The sequence below is a fragment of the Chiloscyllium plagiosum genome, chromosome 2 (genome assembly GCF_004010195.1).
Source record: "Chiloscyllium plagiosum isolate BGI_BamShark_2017 chromosome 2, ASM401019v2, whole genome shotgun sequence".
Taxonomy (NCBI): Eukaryota; Metazoa; Chordata; class Chondrichthyes; order Orectolobiformes; family Hemiscylliidae; genus Chiloscyllium; species Chiloscyllium plagiosum.
In genome coordinates this window covers 143,880,197-143,899,077 of record NC_057711.1, presented here as the reverse complement: position 1 = coordinate 143,899,077, position 18,881 = coordinate 143,880,197, and the positions used below count along the sequence as shown (strand labels likewise).

The 18,881-nt window shown below is 42.6% G+C and overlaps 1 protein-coding gene and 1 non-coding gene across 5 annotated transcripts in view; both read right to left on the bottom strand.

Annotated features, from left to right (window-relative positions):
* The window catches only part of LOC122564906 (methylcytosine dioxygenase TET2-like), a 194,705-nt gene that overhangs the window by 44,069 nt on the left and 131,755 nt on the right, over positions 1-18,881 (bottom strand). For all 4 annotated transcript variants that reach the window (XM_043720374.1, XM_043720365.1, XM_043720355.1 and 1 more), the window contains 2 exons: positions 15,216-15,424; positions 1,265-1,415 (listed from right to left, as the gene is read on the bottom strand). In XM_043720374.1, coding sequence (XP_043576309.1) covers positions 1,265-1,415; positions 15,216-15,424 — 360 coding nt within the window. The remainder of the gene's footprint in view (positions 1-1,264; positions 1,416-15,215; positions 15,425-18,881) is intronic.
* Positions 16,494-16,678, bottom strand: LOC122539769. The gene has a single exon (XR_006309181.1). It is a non-coding gene; the product is annotated as a small nucleolar RNA SNORA53 (small nucleolar RNA).

Genomic DNA, 18,881 nt, shown 5'->3' with positions numbered 1-18,881 from the left:
TAGGCGAGGTGACTAGGACCCGTGGATACAGCCTTAGAATTAGAGGGGGTAAATTCGGAACAGAAATGCGGAGACATTTCTTCAGCCAGAGAGTGGTGGGCCCGTGGAATTCATTGCTGCAGAGTGTAGTGGAGGCTGGGATGCTAAATGTCTTCAAGGCAGAGATTGATAAATTCTTGATGTCACAAGGAATTAAGGGCTACGGGGAGAATGCGGGTAAGTGGAGTTGAAATGCCCATCAGCCATGATTGAATGGTGGAGTGGACTCAATGGGCCGAATGGCCTTACTTCCACTCCTGTGTCTTATGGCCTTGTAAGTTGGAGGATACAACAGACGTATTTGTGGCTGGAAAGACGGTGCAGAACAGAGAGTGTTAGACGCCTGGAACACTGAGACTAGCTCTGGGGGAGATGGCACCTGAACAGAAGCAGGGCTGACTTCCTTGCAGGTATTTTGTCTTGTTTTTTGCGAGGATCATTCATAATCAAACAGATACAGTCATCACACTGCCCGTCAGCCAGATTTCACAGCTGATATTCACTTGACAGGACAGTCTGCAGCAGGATTCAAACCTTGCACCAAATCGAAAGGGGAATTATCAGAGAATCCCTACAGTGTGAAGCAGGCCATTCAGCCCATCAGGTACGCACCCCCACCCCACCCCACCCCACCGTACTGTACAGCACCCTGTCCAGACCAACCCTATTCTTTTAACCCTGCACTTCCCATGGCTTATCCACCTAGCCTGCACATTCCTGGACTATACAGGGCAACTTGGCATGGTCAATCCGCCTGACCTGCACATCTTTGGATTGTGGGAGGGAACCAGAGAAAACCCACGCACTCACAGGGAGAACGTGTAAACTCCACACAGACGGTCGTCCGAGGTTGGAATTGAACCTGGGATCCTGGCGCTGTGAGGTAGCATTACTAACCACTGAGCCACCCACCTCACTAGACAGGAAGGGACCTGACAGAATTTTAACTCCTGAGATTTGAATGATTCACCTCAGCAGTCCAGATGCAAGGCCTTTTCCACATAACCTTGCAAACCAGCACAAACAGCTCTTTACCCATTAAAGTCAATGGAAGGGAAATCAGGACTGCCCTGCACACCATCTCCTTAAATGCAGCTTTGGTGAGAGAGCCTGTGGCTAGAATGCCAAATGCAATCCTATTCGATATTCTAACCAGTGTGCAGCAATAACAGAAGAAAATGCCTCACAAATCAAACACTCAGAGACCTGCTGAGTTGCCACTGACCTCTTTGGGGTCATCACCGAGTAGCCTGAATTTCCTGGGGGCTTTACTTCTTGCGAACTTACACCCGTTATAGTACATACTCCAGGAGCAGCCAAAGGAAAACGAAGCTCCACAAGTGTCTTGGTTTAACCCCTGGCAAGCACACGTTCGTCTGCAGAAAAAAGAATAGGTTTACAGCTCAATGGCCCTAGTATCCGATATTAGGCATTTGTCCCAAGGCATCTCCTCAGCTGCTGCCCAGTTTGCTAGAATCTCCTTTCAGTGGATATGCTGCCATCAACTCCTCCTGTAATACTAGTCTACAGGACTTACTAGTATTAAGTGGTGAAGGATTAACTGCTGATATGTCTTTAGCAGAAGAGGTAATTGACAACAAGAAGTAATTTATTAGATATAACTAACTTTGTTTAAACCAGGATCTTATGAACAGGCCCTCCTGATAAACCAGTAAAAATTATATAACTAAAATACCAGACATTTACTGTATTATTGCAACCTCCATGATGTTCGAGTAGTCAGTTAAGGGTGCAAGTCATAGAACGGAAACAGACCCTTCGGTCTAACTCATCCCTGCCATCCAGATATCCTAACTTAATCTAGTCTCATTTGCCAGTATTTGGCCCATATCCCTCTAAACCCTTTTTCCTATTCATATTTCCATCCAGATGCCTTTTAAATGCTGTAACGGTACCAGCCTCCACCACTTCCTCTAGCAGCTCATTCCGTACACACATCATCCTCTGCATTAAAAAGTTGTCTCTTAGGTCCCTTTTAAATCTTTCCCCTCTCACCTTAAGTCTATGCCCTCTAGTTCTGAACTCCCCCACCACAGGGAGAAGACCTTGTCTATTTACCCTATCCATGCCCCTCATGATTTTATAAAGCTCTGTAAGGTCACCCCTCAGTCTCCGACGCTTCAGGGAAAACAACCCCAGCCTATTCAGCCTCTCCCTATAGCTCAAATCCTACAACTCTGGCAATAACCTTGTAAATTTTTTCTGAACCCTTTCACGTTTCACAACATCCTTCGTATAGGAGGGAGACCAAATGTGAGAAGACCATCCATCACTATGTTTTATTTATGGCAAAGTTGCATTATTATTTAAGTTACTTATGCTGTAAATAGAGTGTAACAGTGATATCCATACCCTGCATTACTTTTCTATGATCTAGTATGTACTTTTACATCGATTCTGTGGACCTCTTGATCAACCAAAATATTTGATCAATTGGCATACTCCTGGTCCCATAAGTACCGGTTATTGAACGCTTGCTGTACTAGTTAAGATAACAGTTTATGTTAAGACTATTCAGCTGTATTATAGTTCGTAAAAAGACAGACTAATCTAAGTTACATGGTTGTTAACAGTGGAGGTCACTGGAGTAACTACAATGGACAAGTAGAACTGACCAGATTTTTCCAGAGACAATCATATATATCTCAGTGGCCAGAGTTATACAAAGGCTTCAAGGTTAACCTTTTCAGACTATCTATCTTCGGTTTTCCCCCGCCAAAACAGGTTTTCCCTTGTTTAACCCATTATGCGACTGCTGAAACAAGTATATCATGTTTATCACAATCTTTTCTCTCAAATCTCTGACTTTATAAAACCATGTTGACTTGCGTGAGTAGGTGATCTACTTGAGCAAGAACACTGAATATTAACATCTGGAAAGATGGGTAGCCATTTATTCCCTGCATATCTTTTGCTGTCAAGTGTTGACGTTGTTCCACCATGATGTCAGAATGATCTCTGATTGCTTTGATGTGTGAGATGAAAGGTGAACGTTGAGATGGGAGAAGTAATCTTCTTGTTTTATTGGTAGGTCACGATGAACAGTCTTTTGTCACAATGTCTTTTGCTTGATAGGTTTTCTTTGTTTTTGATGAATTCCACATCTGAATACTCTCTTGTTGGTGTGACTTTGTTCTTGAGTTCAACCCGAGCAGAGTGCTGGGAGTTTCGTGAGTTGGTGCAGTTGGATGAGGAGTTGTTCTTCCCTTTTAAAAAATTTTTCACCCTGTAGAAATCAATTCTTACTCTTACCCTTGAATATCCCATTTATAAACACACAAAAAGAAGCTGAACAGCTGAGCAGGGGTGATTAATTCTTAGAGTGAATAATCCAAACGTTAGCTTTAGGTATGGAAGATTAGCTTGCCCAGTGTGTGGCATGTGGGGAGTTGTGTTGAATGTTACCCCCCTATGAGGTGTTGTATGGGAAGCATCATCAAGTGAAGAAACTTGAACTGCAGATTTTCAGAACCTGAACGACAGCAAGGATCCCTGTGGCACAAGCAAAGGATGATATGGGTAGCATGTTTAATTAGGCCATCATTGCACAGAATAGCAACTTGCAAGCAGATAGAGAAATGATGATTACCAGGCAACCCAGGAGCAACAGGCAGGAAGAGTAGATGGGGGGGTGGAAAAGAGTCTTCTGTGACAATTTTGCTCACTACTTGCTCTTCGGTTTTGGATACTGTTAAGTGTAACGGGGCAAGCGCATGGCCCTGCAGCTGTCTCGGAGGGAAGGAAGAAGACTGGAAGGGTAATAGTGAAGGGGATGTGTTAATTAGGAGAAGCAGAGTCCTTTCTGTGGCCATTTGACTCCAGACTTAATTGGTGTCTCTGTGGTGCCAGGGTCAAGGATGCCATAGAGTGGCAGCAGGGTATTCTTCTCAGGGACAGTAATCAGCCAGAGATCCTGATTGACATTGGTACCAGTAGCAAGGGGATATGCTCCTGCAGTCAGAATTTAGGTGTCTGGGTATCAAATTAATAAGCAGGTGCTCTAAGGTAGTAATTTCCAGATTACTCCACCCACAAGTAAGCACACAAGTTCAAGGATACCACAGATGAATTTGTGGTGGGGAAGACTGTGCAGGAGGGAGGGCTAGGTACCTGCAACATTGAGACTGAGTCTGGGGGAGATGGCACCTACACAGAACTGGGACCGACTTCTTTGCAGGGTGTTTTGCCATTGCTTTTCAGGGTGGTTTAAATTGACTATGGATGAGAGTGTTGGACAGAATATCAGATATGTATAGTTCTTTGCACTAAAACAGGGAGAGAGAGATAGTTAACACCAGAGTTGGTAATAATAAGATATTTAGTGCAGGTAGGATAAGGGAGAAATTAAAACATTCTAAATCAGGATTACATTACATGTATGTCAATGTACTGATGAGTCTGGTAAATAAGATTAAGGAGTTACACACACTGCTTACCATGTACAATTATGATGTGGTTATAACAGAGACCACATACAAGGATGGACAGGACTAGGTGCAAAATATTCCTGGATACAAGGCGTTCAGTGAATGTAATGTAAGGAAAGACTTTGTTATACAGTGAGAAGTTAGGATCTGGAGTGCACTGCCTGTAAGTGTGGTGGAGGCTGGTTTATTGAGGCGTTCTAGAGCATATTAGATGATTATCTGGATATTAAAAAAATGTATGGGGTTACAAGGAGAAGAAAGGAGAATGGCACAAAGTCATAACACTCTTTTGGAAAGCCAGTGCAGCCATGATGGGCCCAATGATCTCCTTCTATGTTGTAACAATTCCATGATTGTAGCTGGTGAATAACTAGAGTGAATGCAATGATGTCTGCCTTCTGGGGCCAACAAACATTTTTATGAGCCCTGTGAAGTCATCTTCTGACTGGCATGTATTATTTTAGTTCACGAACGTTGTTTTCAGAGACGGCTGAAATTACTCCCCAAATTTCAAAACTTTTAGAGCAAAACACACTTTCTTCCTCAGCCGTGATGCTTGTTGATTATTAATGTGCAAGTTCTGCCAAGTGATATTTATGTTTTAAACACATTATTAATATTCCTTTAATTGTACACTTGCACCGTTCAGCATCATGATAGCAGGTTGTAATTTCAAGATTTTAACCAAGGTATTTGGCCAGATAACACAGCGATGCTCTGTCCTGCATCAAGCTTGAATTGAGTTGAACATCCATTCATACGGATGAGGTCTGTCATGTCTGGTTCAAATGAGTCGGTTATTTCGCTTTGGAACCATTCTAGTTTCTTCCCAAGGAATAATATTATTATCGAAGGACAATATTCTAATACTTGGAGAGTCGAATTTTTTTTTTAAAAAAAGAGTGTTTGATGTAAAGTATTGGCTTCTTTGCGGATGGAACCAGTATTACTTCCTTGTTTAACGACTGCTTCTGGTTCTTTCTTATTCTTTGAAAATGCTGCACATTTTTGCAAAGAGACATTTTTGTTCAGAGAAAGGTTCACTGGACCCACAATGTTAACTTTACTTTCTCTCTACAGATACGCAATTTCTGGTTTTGTTTCAGATTTCCAAGCATCCGCAGTTCTTTGTTTTATTTTATTCTTGATGAGGAGGAGCCGGTGTTGGAGTGGGGTGGACAAAGTTAAAAACCACACTACACCAGGTAATAGTCCAACAGGTTTATTTGGAAGCTTCCTGGCGTTGTGAGAATTTTATTATATTCTTGTACTAGTGCTGGACTGTTACTTTTGATTATGTCTTTTGTTAGACAGTGACTCTGAGGACTAAAAGTATTTAAGACTTTTTTCCTTGATTTATCATGGGACTGATTGGAGTGTTTGGATCTTTTGAAGTGAATAGGTTCTGATAGAGTAAATTCGTCCTTGTATTACCCAGATCTTTCAGTGTTTTTCCAAATCTAAGCTTTTAACGCAATCTGCATAGCCTTTCCAATGTAAGATCTTCCTTTAATTTTAAAAGAACTGAAAAAGATCAATCAGAAATTCCAACAACAATTCTATCTTTAATTCATTCTAGTTTTAATGCTCCAGTTACAAAAGATCTAGACAATATATAAAGATTGTCAATCCTTTTCCAAAGGACATCAGTGACCCCAGTGTGGTTCAAATAGGGGTGGCACAGTGGCGCAATGCTTAGCACTGCTGCCTCACAGCACCAGGATCCCAGGTTTGATTCCAGCCTTGGGTGACTGTCTGTATGGAGTTTGCACATTCTCCCCGTGTCTGCGTGGGTTGCTCCAGTTTCCTCCCAAAGTCCAAAGATGTGCAGCTCGGGTGAATTGGCCGTGCTAAATTGCTCATAGTGTTAGGTGCATTAGTCAGAGGAAAATGGGTCTGGGTGGGTTACTATTCGGAGGGTCACTCTTCGGAGGGTCGGTGTGGACTTACTGGGCCGAAGGGCCTGTTTGCACACTGTAGACAATCGGAATCGAATCTAAATCTATGGGAGAAAGTGAGGACTGCAGATGCTGGAGATTAGATTCGAGAGTGTGGTGCTGGAAAAGCACAGCAGGTCAGGCAGCATCCGAGAAGCAGGAAAATCGACGTTTCGGGCAGGAGTTCTTCATGAGCCCTCAATCTCACAAATTGTTTCTTCCATCCTGACCAATTTAATTCTGTATCTGTAGTATCTGTAACCTTGAGTCTGTTTGGAGGTGCAAAAACATTCTCTAGTTTTTAAGTTAAATTGCTCACTTTAAATTCAGAAAGATTTTAATATTTAAATTAGTATTAGTATTATTTAGTATTATTTAAATTCTGCTCTATCGCCAGCTTATCTTTAAGTTTGAATTGTGGTTTCAATTGCATTCCTATGAAGGCTTTCAGAAAATTTGCAGCTTTAAGAATTGTTTTTGGTAATTGTAATAAGCACATTAGTGTACCAGATGGATTTTTACAACAATCAACATTGTCTGCCATTAGGCTGGCTTTTAAGTCAAGATTTTTCATTGAAATCAAATTTTACCATCTTCCATGCATTCAGCCTGGGTCTCAGGATTACAATTCCAGTGACATTACCATTATGCCACTACCCTCCCATGCCAAGAGTTTGAAATTCTGGTTATCAATATTACACATGGTAAGAGACATTGGTAGTGCATGAAAGCTACTAAGCTAGCCTGAGTTACATCGTTGCTATCAGTACCAGGAAGGCTAACAGACTGGGACAACTACTAAAATGGACTAGCTCCTCCCAGTGATGGTCATGTAAATCGCCATTGGTGGAGATTTACAAAGTCTTCAAGAGTTTACCCTTTCGCGTCAAATGTCTTACACAACAGCCTTGGGATCATCCCAGCTTTTGGATATTCATCATTGGCCTTTTCGTAATTGCTGTGTCAAAATTCTGGGAGTTTACACTGAGCAGTGTTTCTCTCAGTATCTTCATCACAGTGACTGAAATTCAAGAACAAGGTCTGCTGAACAGTATCTCTGCAGATGGCAATAGCCAGCAGCCAACCTTGTCCCAAGAATAGAATAGAAAGAATACAATCACATTCTGTTTAAGTACTGGTACATGACTATTGATATGGTGTCAGACAGAACTGTACTAAAGGCAGCACTTAAGGAGCATTTTCCAATTGTATCTAGTTGCCAGGGAGCAATACCACCTTCTCCACAACCCCTAAATTCTGGAATGGCTATCCAAAGTTCATGTGTATGTTGAGCACCATATCCTGACCTTCGCATTTGATGAAAATCCAGCATGACTTTGTCCAGCTTTATGGTTAATATCCTGCGAAAGTCAGACTCCCTCTTGACAATATTGCTTCAATATAGGACACAAGACAAGATTTGTCAAACATTGTGGTACTCAGTACCAAAGATGCAGGGAGCCTGGCTTGGTTTGTTTTCAAACAGATTGCACATTTGAATATGATTTGGAATATGATTGCTACTCATCTCAGTGAGGTGCTTCCTCTCTGCCCCCTGTGCAGCAAATACATTCCCTCTTATGTTTCCATAGGGAGGCAATTATAGAGACTGGTGACTGATTCTTATAAATGTAACATTGCACCAACAGAGAAAGGAATGGGGGTGTTGTTGAGTGAGGAAGGACCGTTCAGCAGGGAGATGTTGTTGGGGTGAGGATGGGTGGGAGACATTTGGTGTGAGTGTGGTGCTGCTCGACAGTAAGGGGAAGAGTTTGGCAATGGGGGTGTGGGGCTAACTATGGGGAGGGGTTTGTGTTCAGGAGGAGTCAGTGTAAGATCCAGGTGTTCATTGGGAATGTTGGCTGACACTCTGATACTGCACCACTTGATGTGTTGTCTTTTGGATGAGATGTATACAGAGGCCCTGTCTGTTCTCTCCCTATTTGTGATTGATCCTGGAGTTATCCCTTAGATGGAATGTTCTTCAGAGAGTCAGTACAGACTCTACAGACAGAATTGCCTCTATAAGGATTGTATGGATTCTATGAATCTATGTGGAAAATGACACTTGGTGCTAGATTTCTCCACTTGAGTAAAACTGAAATATATTTGTTCTGAAGAAGGGTTATTGGACCCAAAACGTTAACTCAGCTTTCTCTACACAGATGCTGCCAGACCTGCTGAGCTTTTCCAGCAATTTATGTTCTTGCTTCTGATTTCCAGCATCTGCAGTTTTTTTTTTGGTTTTTTTGAAATATTTAAGATTTGGGGCAAAAAGAGAGGCCTGTTTCACTGCACACATGAAGCAGGAGCTTGAGAGTCGGCAGCCTGTGTATTACAATCTGTAGCAAACTGCAAGTCAAGATTCCACAAGCTGGGATTCCGTGAGAGGTACTGAATGCCATCCTGGAACACCAATGCTATTTGCTAGTCCCTTCATCAGTTTGTGAAAATAAAGAGCAATCAGAAAGGTCTGTTGGTGTTGGGTTTGTCGTGTTTCTGGGAACAGCAACAGACTGTTTTGCCAGGAGAGGTCTGACCAAGCCTGGAGAGTTACCACGTTGGCCAAGAGTAGGCCTGGGTCTACCAAAAGCTGCAGAAATGCGAAAGGTAGAAAATAAATCAATAGCAGAGGGATCCCAATGGGACCTGCAGAGAAGGTAAAAACCAGCAGCGTTCATTTCGACTGAAAGAATTCTCTTCATTGGAGCAGAAGGATGTTCTGTCACACCTGTGCAGATGGAAGCCTCACTTTCCATTGATTAAAGTGACCGTGCCCTTGAAATTTATGAGTCAACGGATACAGAAGTGTCTATGTCTTCAGGTACCAACAGTTGAAACAGATTCTGAAATTCTTGGCCCCATCTGTTACTCAGTTATTTCCTGTGTATGCATATTATTGTTGACTGTATCATCAGTATAGAATCTTTACTGCTGTCTCTGTTTATTTTGGGGAGAAGAAACATGCATTTACAAGAAAGCACATCTCGGAAGGATTAACTTATAAAAAATACTGAAGTGCTTAGTTCTTCCACTCTCGTTCTTAGTACTTCCTTGCTTTAATTACAAGTCTTCTGATGTGGTAACTGCCTCTAGCACTGAAGAATGGGTGGAAATAATAGACTAATAATGCTTCAGCTTGAGAAAAGACTGGCATGGAGTTGGGCCTTATGGGAGATTGCTGGGGGTAAAGTACATGTAAGGTGATGCTTAATGACTTGGTACCATTTGCAGAGCATGTTCATTAGGAGTGAAAATTTATAAACAGGAAAAAGAACTCAATATACAGATTAATATTTGTTAAAATTAATAATTGGAAATTTTTAACATCAGGAGGTTAGATGTTTCTGAATTCTTAGCACGTTCTTCATGTTGTGTATCTCTGCTCCACACAAAAGGTTAAGTCATAAGGTAAGAGCCCACGGTGCTAGAGGTAGTATATTTTCATTGATAGAGAATTGGCTGATGGGTAAGAAACAGCAAGTGGGGATCAGGAGTTAATTTTCAGGGTGACCTGCAGCCAGTGACATTCCACAGGGATCAGTGTGAGGATCCTAACTACTTACAATATGTATTAACGATTCAAAGGGAGAAAGTGAATGTATTGTAGCTAACTTTGCAGATGGCACAAAAATATAGGTGGAAGGCAAGTTGCAAGAGGGAAATAAAGATGGACAGAGATATTGATAGGTTACATGGCAAATGGACTATAATGTGGGAACTGTGAATTTCCTCATTTTAGAAGGGAGAGTTAAAGAACAGAGTATTATGTAAATGGAGAACTGCAGAAGTTTGCAACACAAAGGGACTGTGCATGAAAAACGGAAACACAGAAAACTAGTGCACAGGTAATCAAGAAGGATAATGGAATTCTGGCCTTTTTTTCAAGGAGGTCGGAGTATAAGAGAAGGGAAGTCTTACTGCAATGTATGTAACCTATCAATATCTCTGTCAATCTTTATATCCCTCTCACAACTTGCCTTTCCACCTATATTTTTGTGTCATCTGCAAAGTTGGCTGTAATACATTCATTTCCTCCCTCTGAATCGTTAATATATATTGAAAGCAGTAAGGATCCTAACACCGATCCCTGTAGAGTGCCACTGATTACAGGTCACCAACCTGAAAATTAACTCCTGATCCCCACTTGCTGTTTCCTACCCATCAGCCAATTCTCTACCCATGAAAATATACTACCTCCAGCACCGTGGACTCTTACCTTATGACTTAACCTTTTGCGTGGAGCAGAGATATACAACATGAAGAACGTGCCAAGGTGCTGGGGAGACCACATCGAAATTAATTGAATTGAATTGAATTGAATTTATTGTTACGTGTACCGAGGCACAGTGAAAAGCTTTGTCTTACAAGCCATACAGGCAGAGTTCACATAGTTAAGTAGCATAGATAGTAAATAATAGGTAAACAGCAGCAAAAACAAAAGACACAGGTGCAGGCGAATGTTAAGAGTTTGTGAGACCATTCATTATTCTAACAGTAGGGTAGAAACTGTTCCAAAAACCGGCTGGTGTGCGTGTGTTCAGGCTTCTGTACCTTCTCCCCGATGGTAGAGGTTGTAGAAAAACATTGCCAGAGTGGGATGGATCTTTGAGAATGCTGGCGGCCTTTCCTTGACAGAGGGCCTGGTAGATGGATTCTATAGATTGGAGGTTGGTCTTTGTGATTGTCCGGGCCGGGTTCACCAATCTCTGTAACCGTCTCCAATCTTGAATGATACAGTTGCCATATCAGGTAGTGATACATCCAGACAATGGTCTTGATGGCGCACCTATAAAAGTTGGCAAGGGTATTCACTGTCATGCCAAATTTCCTCAGCTGTCTGAGGAAGAAGAGACATTGTTGGGCCTTTGTGACCAGTGCATCCATATGAAGAGTCCAAGAAAGCTTGTTGTGGATGACCACTCCTAGGAGCTCGACACTCTCCACTCCTTCCACCTCTGTGCTGTTAATGTGTAGGGGGCACATAAGTAACATCCTGCCTAAAGTCAGTAATGAATTCCTTGGTTTTGCCAGCATTAGGAGCTAGGTTGCTCTCAGTGCACCTTTTTTCCAGGTTTTCCACCTCCCATCTGTAGTCTATTTTGTCACCATCTGAGATTCAACCAACTGTGGTGGTGTCATCAGCAAACATGTAAATAGCATTAGTCTGGTATTTGGTGACACAGTCATGGCTACAGTAGAGGGTTACAGTAAGTACAGTAGGGGGCTGAGTATGCACCCCTGGGGGGCTCCAGTGTTGAGTGTTAGTGAGGATGAAATATTGTCCCCAATCTTCACTGATTGCAGCCTGTGGATCAGGAAACTGAGGATCCAGTTGCAGAGAATGGGGCTTAGTCCGAGATCACTAAGTTTAGTAATCAGTTTCAGGAGGATAATAGTGTTGACTACAGTTCAGCCTTCAATGAGTAAGATTCTTACTCTTCGTGTCAAGATGTCCTAGGGAGGAGTGAAGAGCAAGTGATATGGCATCTGACGTGGATGTGTTGGTCCGATAGGAAAATTGGAGTGGTCAAGAGTAGTGGGGAGGCTGGAGTTGATTAATGCCATAACCAGCCATTCAAAGCACCTCATGACCACTGAAGTTAGGGCCACTGGGCGGTAGTCATTGAGACATGCTGCATGAGCCTTCTTAGACACAGAGATGATGTTGGTCCTCTTGAAACAGGCAGGGACAGTAGCCTCATGCAGGGAAAGGTCGATGATGTCCGTGAAGACCTCTGCCAGTTCATCTACACATGCTCGGAGTACATGGCCTGATACTCCGTCTGGTCCCATTGCTTTCCTTGGATTCACACGAAGGAAAACTGATCTGACCTCTGATGCAGTGACTGTTGGGGTAGGTTTGTCAGGACTTGTTGGAACAGGTGTTACCTCTCCCCCAAAATTCTGCTCCAAGTGATCACAGAAGGCATTGAGACGATCTGGGAGGCATGTGTCATCATCTGCTATCTTGCACGGTCTCTTTTTAGAACCTGTGATGTCATTCAGTCCTTGCCATAGTCGCCGGGTGTCTGTCTGGGTCTCTAGTTGGATCGGTATTGGTCCTTGGCTGTCTTAATGGCCCTACGAAGGTCTTACTTGAATTCCTTATGTTTGAGTGGGTCTCCTGATCTGAAGGCCTCATGCCTGATTTTTAGCAGGTTCTGTATGTCCTGATTCATCCAGGGTTACATCTGGAGTACTGAGAGCAGTTTTAGTCCCTTTATTTAAGGGAAGATATTGGAGGCAGTTTGGAAATGGTTCACGAGAATAATCTCTGGTACAGTGGGACAGTCGAATGAGCAAAGACTAAACAGGTTGGGACAGTGCTCATTGGAGTTTAGAAGAATGAGAGGTGGTCTCACTGAAACATACAGGATTCTTAAGAGGTTAGACAAGATGTCTCCCCTACTGGCAGAGTCTAGGACCAGTTTCAGAATAAAGGGGTGCCAATTTAAGACTGAGGTAAGGAAAAATTTCTTCTCTGTGAGCTGAGTGTCTTTAGAACTCTTGCCAAAGAGAGCTGTGGGGACAGAGTCCTTGTATACATTTAAGACTAAGATAGATGGATTCTTGGTCAGTAGGGAATGAAGGGTTATGAGGGAAAAGGCAAAAGGTAGACATGTTGGATCAGCCATGATTCTACTGAATGGTGGAGCAGGCTCAAGGGGCCAAATAACTTACCCTGTTCCTTTCTCCCATGATCTTATGGTCTTATAGCATTAGATCAGAACATTGCACTTCCTTTCACTGTGGGAGAAAAATGTCAGGGACTGGAAATATTGGGTGGATTCAGTACTAGGGAATCCTAGCCATTATACACAAAAAAAATGTCCTGTTCCTCCAGCATTTCCTTTCCCATTCACCTCTACAATCTTTCCCCTCCCATTTTACCCTATCTTCCTCATCTTGCTTCCCACTGTTCATCTCCATGCCCCTCACTTTATCATACAAACTGGGAAGCTTCATCCTCTACCTACTGAGTCAACTGGGCCTGCAAGATAAACCAAAGTTAGTTTTGGATTGGTGTACAAAAGTTACCAATCCGAATCTATTGATCAAGGAACAGTACTGATGCATTTGCCTTGCATGGATTCTTTGGAGCACTGGTTCACAAAGTGGTCCTTAGAGTAAAAGTAGTGCACAAGGGCCTTCCAGATGGTCTGGAGGCTGATCCAAATTACTGGTCACTGAGGCTAATGCTAGATGGAAGGTTTGACAGACTCTTGACTTCGCATATGGTCCAAATACCCCGGATTATCCAAGATAGCTCTGAAACATTTGCTGCCATTCCCGACAACGTGCCACTGCAAAATAAAATTTTCTACGCTTGTGGGGTTGAAAACAAGAAATAGGGAATGTTGAACGAGGAGCCTGACAACAGACTGAAGCTCCTGAGGCCTCATTAGTGTCTCACCAAAAGCAGCAGCGTCCTTCCCTTTCATTCTAATAGTTTTTCCTTGCATTCACATATGAAAGCAGGTGAGATGGGATCAGTAGCTCATCTGCAGGTTCTCTTGCACCACTTCATTAGTGCGTGGACAAAAACATTTGAGAAACACTGCTTTGGAGGGATGAAGCTTAGCTGCAGACAACTAGGGACCAATTGACAGTGCTTTCTGGTCTAAATGTAGGAGTTTTGGAGGGATTAGTTCCAGGCACTTGAATATTGTTGAATAACCTTGCTTCCCCATATTATATGAATTGTAGGAGCATGATCTAAAAAGGTGGACTAGAAATCAATCTGACTGCATAAGTCTCAAACTTTACGAAACAGTTGGCAGTTCTTATTTGTGGAAAGCGAGGGAAAAAAAAGACTTGAAAAACAGTGTCAGTTTTGACTACACGTAGAGAAAATGATGTGGATTGGCATGCCCCACTGTATTTCCATATCAAATAGCAATGATCCTGTGTAAGATTCACTTCTGCCGGATGTTAAGGGCTATCACCATGTTACTTCTGGCACTGAATTACAGGAACTTTTGTTGCTAACAAGTAAAAGGCGGGGAAAAGGGGGGATTCATCTCCTCACAATATGCAACCAAGTATGGGCCTAAATTTGCAATGTTTTCAGACTCAGTGCATGGGGAACCAGCACCATGAGTGAATGGTTTGAGGTTCTGGCCTGTGATCTACTCTTTGCTGTTCACTGATATTGTGCACTTGGTTGATGGAGACAAGGTTCCCAATCAGACTATCAAACTTTATTTTCACATTATGCTGTTGAAAGGTGCATTCATCAATGCTGCTCTGACAGCATGGAACCCAGTCTATTCTGATTTTTGTGGATCCCAGAATTAGAACTTAGCTATACCCTACGCATCAGCCAAATGAGGGGCCGTGGTGAGAACACAACATAGCTAAATGAACACTTGCTGCTGTCGCCTTTTTGTGTTGCCGATTTTCTGCTAGATTTTGCAATCTTCAAAATGCAAGGACAAGCGTTGAAGAATTTGGGTTTTTTATGCCGTGCTTGTTGAAGTAAATTGCTGGAGGGTAGCACCCGTTCTGAAACTGGAGCTCCAAGTCAGCATTCAGAGCTCACAGAGCCGAGTGGGGACAGAGCCAAGGTTACACCATCCTGCCTAAAGATCCGTCTGGTTTTATGGGCCCATGCTGGATTCAAGCTATTGAACACAGGGCCCTAACAACAGGGCAGCCTTTCACCTGCTCACCACTGATGACTTTTATTCCAGGTTGCAGCCTCTAACCTTACTTGAATTGGCCCAATTACATACAAGACTGAGACACTGAAACTGTACAAAGCATTGCACAATTCTGTATTTCTTACTCTTCATTTAGTGCACATCTGCGGCTTGTCAGGGCGCCATGCTTCCTCAGGGTTTCAGTCAGCTCCACGTACAGTCTGTCGGCAAATTGCAAAGGGATTCCTTCCCACACCAGGATTAGGACGATAACCACTGCCGTGTCACAGGAATGGCCAGCTCGCTCCCGTACCAGGCACAGCAACTTCTCTTCAACACAGCTTCGTCGAATCACCTGGAGTCAGTGATTTAAAAAACAAGACTGAATATTCAACCCTCCATCTTCTCAGACGTTCATTTTAACTCATTATTCAGGAACACGAGTACAGGAATAGCCATCCAGCCCCTCAAATCTATTCCCCCATTCAGTTGCATTTATATCTCAACTCCAACTACTGAGCTTTTATTTCAACCTCTAACCATAAGCTTCAATTATCACTCCATTGCTTTTTTCCCCTGAATTGGACACAATTTCAAACCAAACACATGATAGCTAAAAGCTGGGGAGTGGTGGCTGTTTTAAGGGGTTGGGGAAGTGCTGCATGTTGGAAATTTTTCCTCTACATCGAGAGGATGTGGAATGCATTGCCTGAAATGTTGGTGAAAGCAATATTAAAGACAACTTTCCAGATGAAATTGGATGCATGATTGCAAAGGAAGATTTGCTGATCTGTGGAGATGGGCAAGCAAGTGGGACGAATTTTTCAAAGAGGTAGAATTGACAGAATAGGCCGAATGGCTTTGTCCTGTGTTGTAAGATTTTACAGAGTGATAATTCTCTTTTATGGTGTATTTAGCTCAGACAAACTTCCCAAGACTTTACAATCAGTAATTATTTAAATGAAGGCTTTTCAGTGATTAAACACTTAATTTTTGTTTTGCATTTCAAATGCAGTAATGTTTCATATAAACAATATGTAGGGCAGCACAGTGGCTCAGTGGCTAGCACTGCTGCCTCACAGCGCCAGAGACCCATGTTCAATTCCAGCCTTGGGTGACTGTCTGTTCCAGGTGCTCCGGTTTCCTCCCACAGTCCAAAGATGTGCAGGTTAGGTGAATTGGCCATGTTAAATTGCCATAGTGTTAGGTGCATTAGTCAGAGGGAAATGGGTCTGGGCGGGTTACTCTTCGGAGGGTCAGTGTGGACCGCTTGAGCCTGTTTCCACACTGGAGGGAATCTAATCTAATCTAAGAAAAAATATTATGGGAATGGCAGTGAAGACTGAATTTAGACCCAGTAATATCAATGCCCATATCCATCGCTCATTGTATTGCAACATTTAAACAAGATTGATTTTGATGAATATGTCCACATGGCAGTAAGGTTCTGGTGGTACACAACAGCCTGGTCATTGACATCGGAACAGGTGAGCTTCAATGCAGGGTATTACTCCTACACACCAATGGCTCAAGTACATTCGACTGTACAATCTCTAAAGTTGATGAATGTGAACTGTTAGCACAATGTAAAATCCAAGACAACAGTGAAAAGAAACAATAGGACGGGGTTATTTTCCCTGGGCCATTGTAAGCTGAGGGGTGACCTTATTGAGGTTTATAAAATAATGAGGTGCCTAGATAGGGTGAATAGCCAAGGTGTTCTTCCCTAGGGTAGGGGATTCCAGAACTATAGGGCACAGGTTTAAAGTGAGTGGGAAAAGATTTAAAAGAGACTTAAGGGACAACTTTTTCCACACAGAGTGTGGTGCATATATGATAATAGCTACTAGAGGAAGTAGTGGAGGCTGGTACAAACACAGCATTTTAAAAGCATCTGGATGGGAATATGAATAGGAAGGGTTTAGAGGGACATGGGCCCAACGCTGGCAATTGGAGCTGGGTTAACTTAGGACATCTGGTCGATAAAGTCGAGTTGGACTGAAGGGTGTGTTTCCATGCTGTACATCTCTAGGACTCTATGACCAGAAAGACAGAACGGATACATCCTGAAGGGTGGATCTAAGGAATGTGTTTAAATAACCACCCCAATGAAACCTACAACTCCTGGCATTTAAATTTAGTTATCAGAGCTGGGCAGAGGCTGGATACGTGGTAACCTGTGACTTTCCTGCAAATCATTTAAAGATACAGCAGTACCTGGAGTAAAATTATATACTCAGCATTCATCCATATTGGTGCAACTTAAGAAACTCAACTGATGCCCACAGCCATTAACTTTATCCACACTCTAACAGCAGTCCATGATATTTCCCTGGAAATCTGTTTGTCTACACATGTGCAGTTGAATGTGAGAGTCGCTATTTGGTTTCTCCAGAAGCTGCACCACAGAAAATTAGCTGTGTCAGAATCTCAATGTTGAAACAAATGGAAGTATGAATTCCTGCACATCCAAATGCAGACTACTCTCCAAATATAAAATGGGATCTGTCCATTCTTGTGTAATCATGGAAACACACTGTTAACTTTGTGCTAATTAATAATAATGGCTAATTATTAATAATTGCTAAACAACCTCTCTGCCACTCAACATTAGCTTTAAATAACCATTTATTTCTTCAGATATTAGTCATTGTTGGAAAGTTTAAAAACAAATACATTCTTAAAATGCTTTCCTTTCCTTTTGATCTCTCTTTCCCAATGCAATTTCGGCTGCCACCACCCTTCCCCCCCACCCCTTCCTTATGCTGCTCTCGATACCTGATTCAACACTGAACATAGAATAGAGAAATATAGAACAGTACAGCACAGTGCAGGCCTTTCAATGTTGTGCAAACCCTTTATCCTACCCTAAGATCAAACCTTTCATTATATAATGTGCCTATCCAAGAATCACTTAAATCTCCCTAATGTATCTGACTTTACTACCAGTGCTGATACCCACCACTCTCTGTGTAAAGAACATACCTCTGACATCTCCTCTAAATCTTCCTCCAATCATCTTAAAATTATGCCCCCACCATGGTGGCCATTTCCGCCCTGGGAAAAGGTCTCTGGCTATCCACTCTATCTATGCCTCCCATCACCTTGTACACCTCCATCAAGTCACACCTCATCCTTCTTCGCTCCAATGAGAAAAGCCCTAGCTCCCTCAAAGTTTCTTCATAAGTCTTGCCCTCTAGTCCAGGTGGTATCCTGGTAAATCTCCTTTCCCCCTCTCTAAAGCTTCCACATCTTTCCAATAATGAGGCGACCAGAACCAAACACAGTTTTCCAACTGTGGTCTAACCAGGGCTCTGTAGAGCTGCAGCATAACCTCGCGGCTCTTAAAAACTCAATCCCCCTGCTAATGAAAGCCAACACGCCATATGCCTGCTTAATAACTCTATCAGTTTTGGTGGCAACTTTGAGGAATCTATGGACTTGGATCCCAAAATCTTCCTGTTCCTCCACACTGGCAAGAATCCTACCTTTAACCCTGAAATCTGCATTCAAATTGGACCTTTCAAAATGAATTACTTCACACTTTTCCAGGTTGAACTCCAACTGCCACTTCTCAGCCCAGTTCGGCTTCCTGTCAAGGTCTCACTGCAACCTACAACAGCCCTCCACACTATCCACAATTGCACTGACTTCAACATTCTAGCTCACATTTCCTGCTCCAGACTCTGTGTTGCTCATTAATGATTCTTAAGATGTATAATTTGTTTGCCCTGCTCAGGTGTCCTTTGGACAATGCTGCACATTTTGGATAGTTGACTGACAAAGATTTCTAATCTAAACTCCAATAAAGT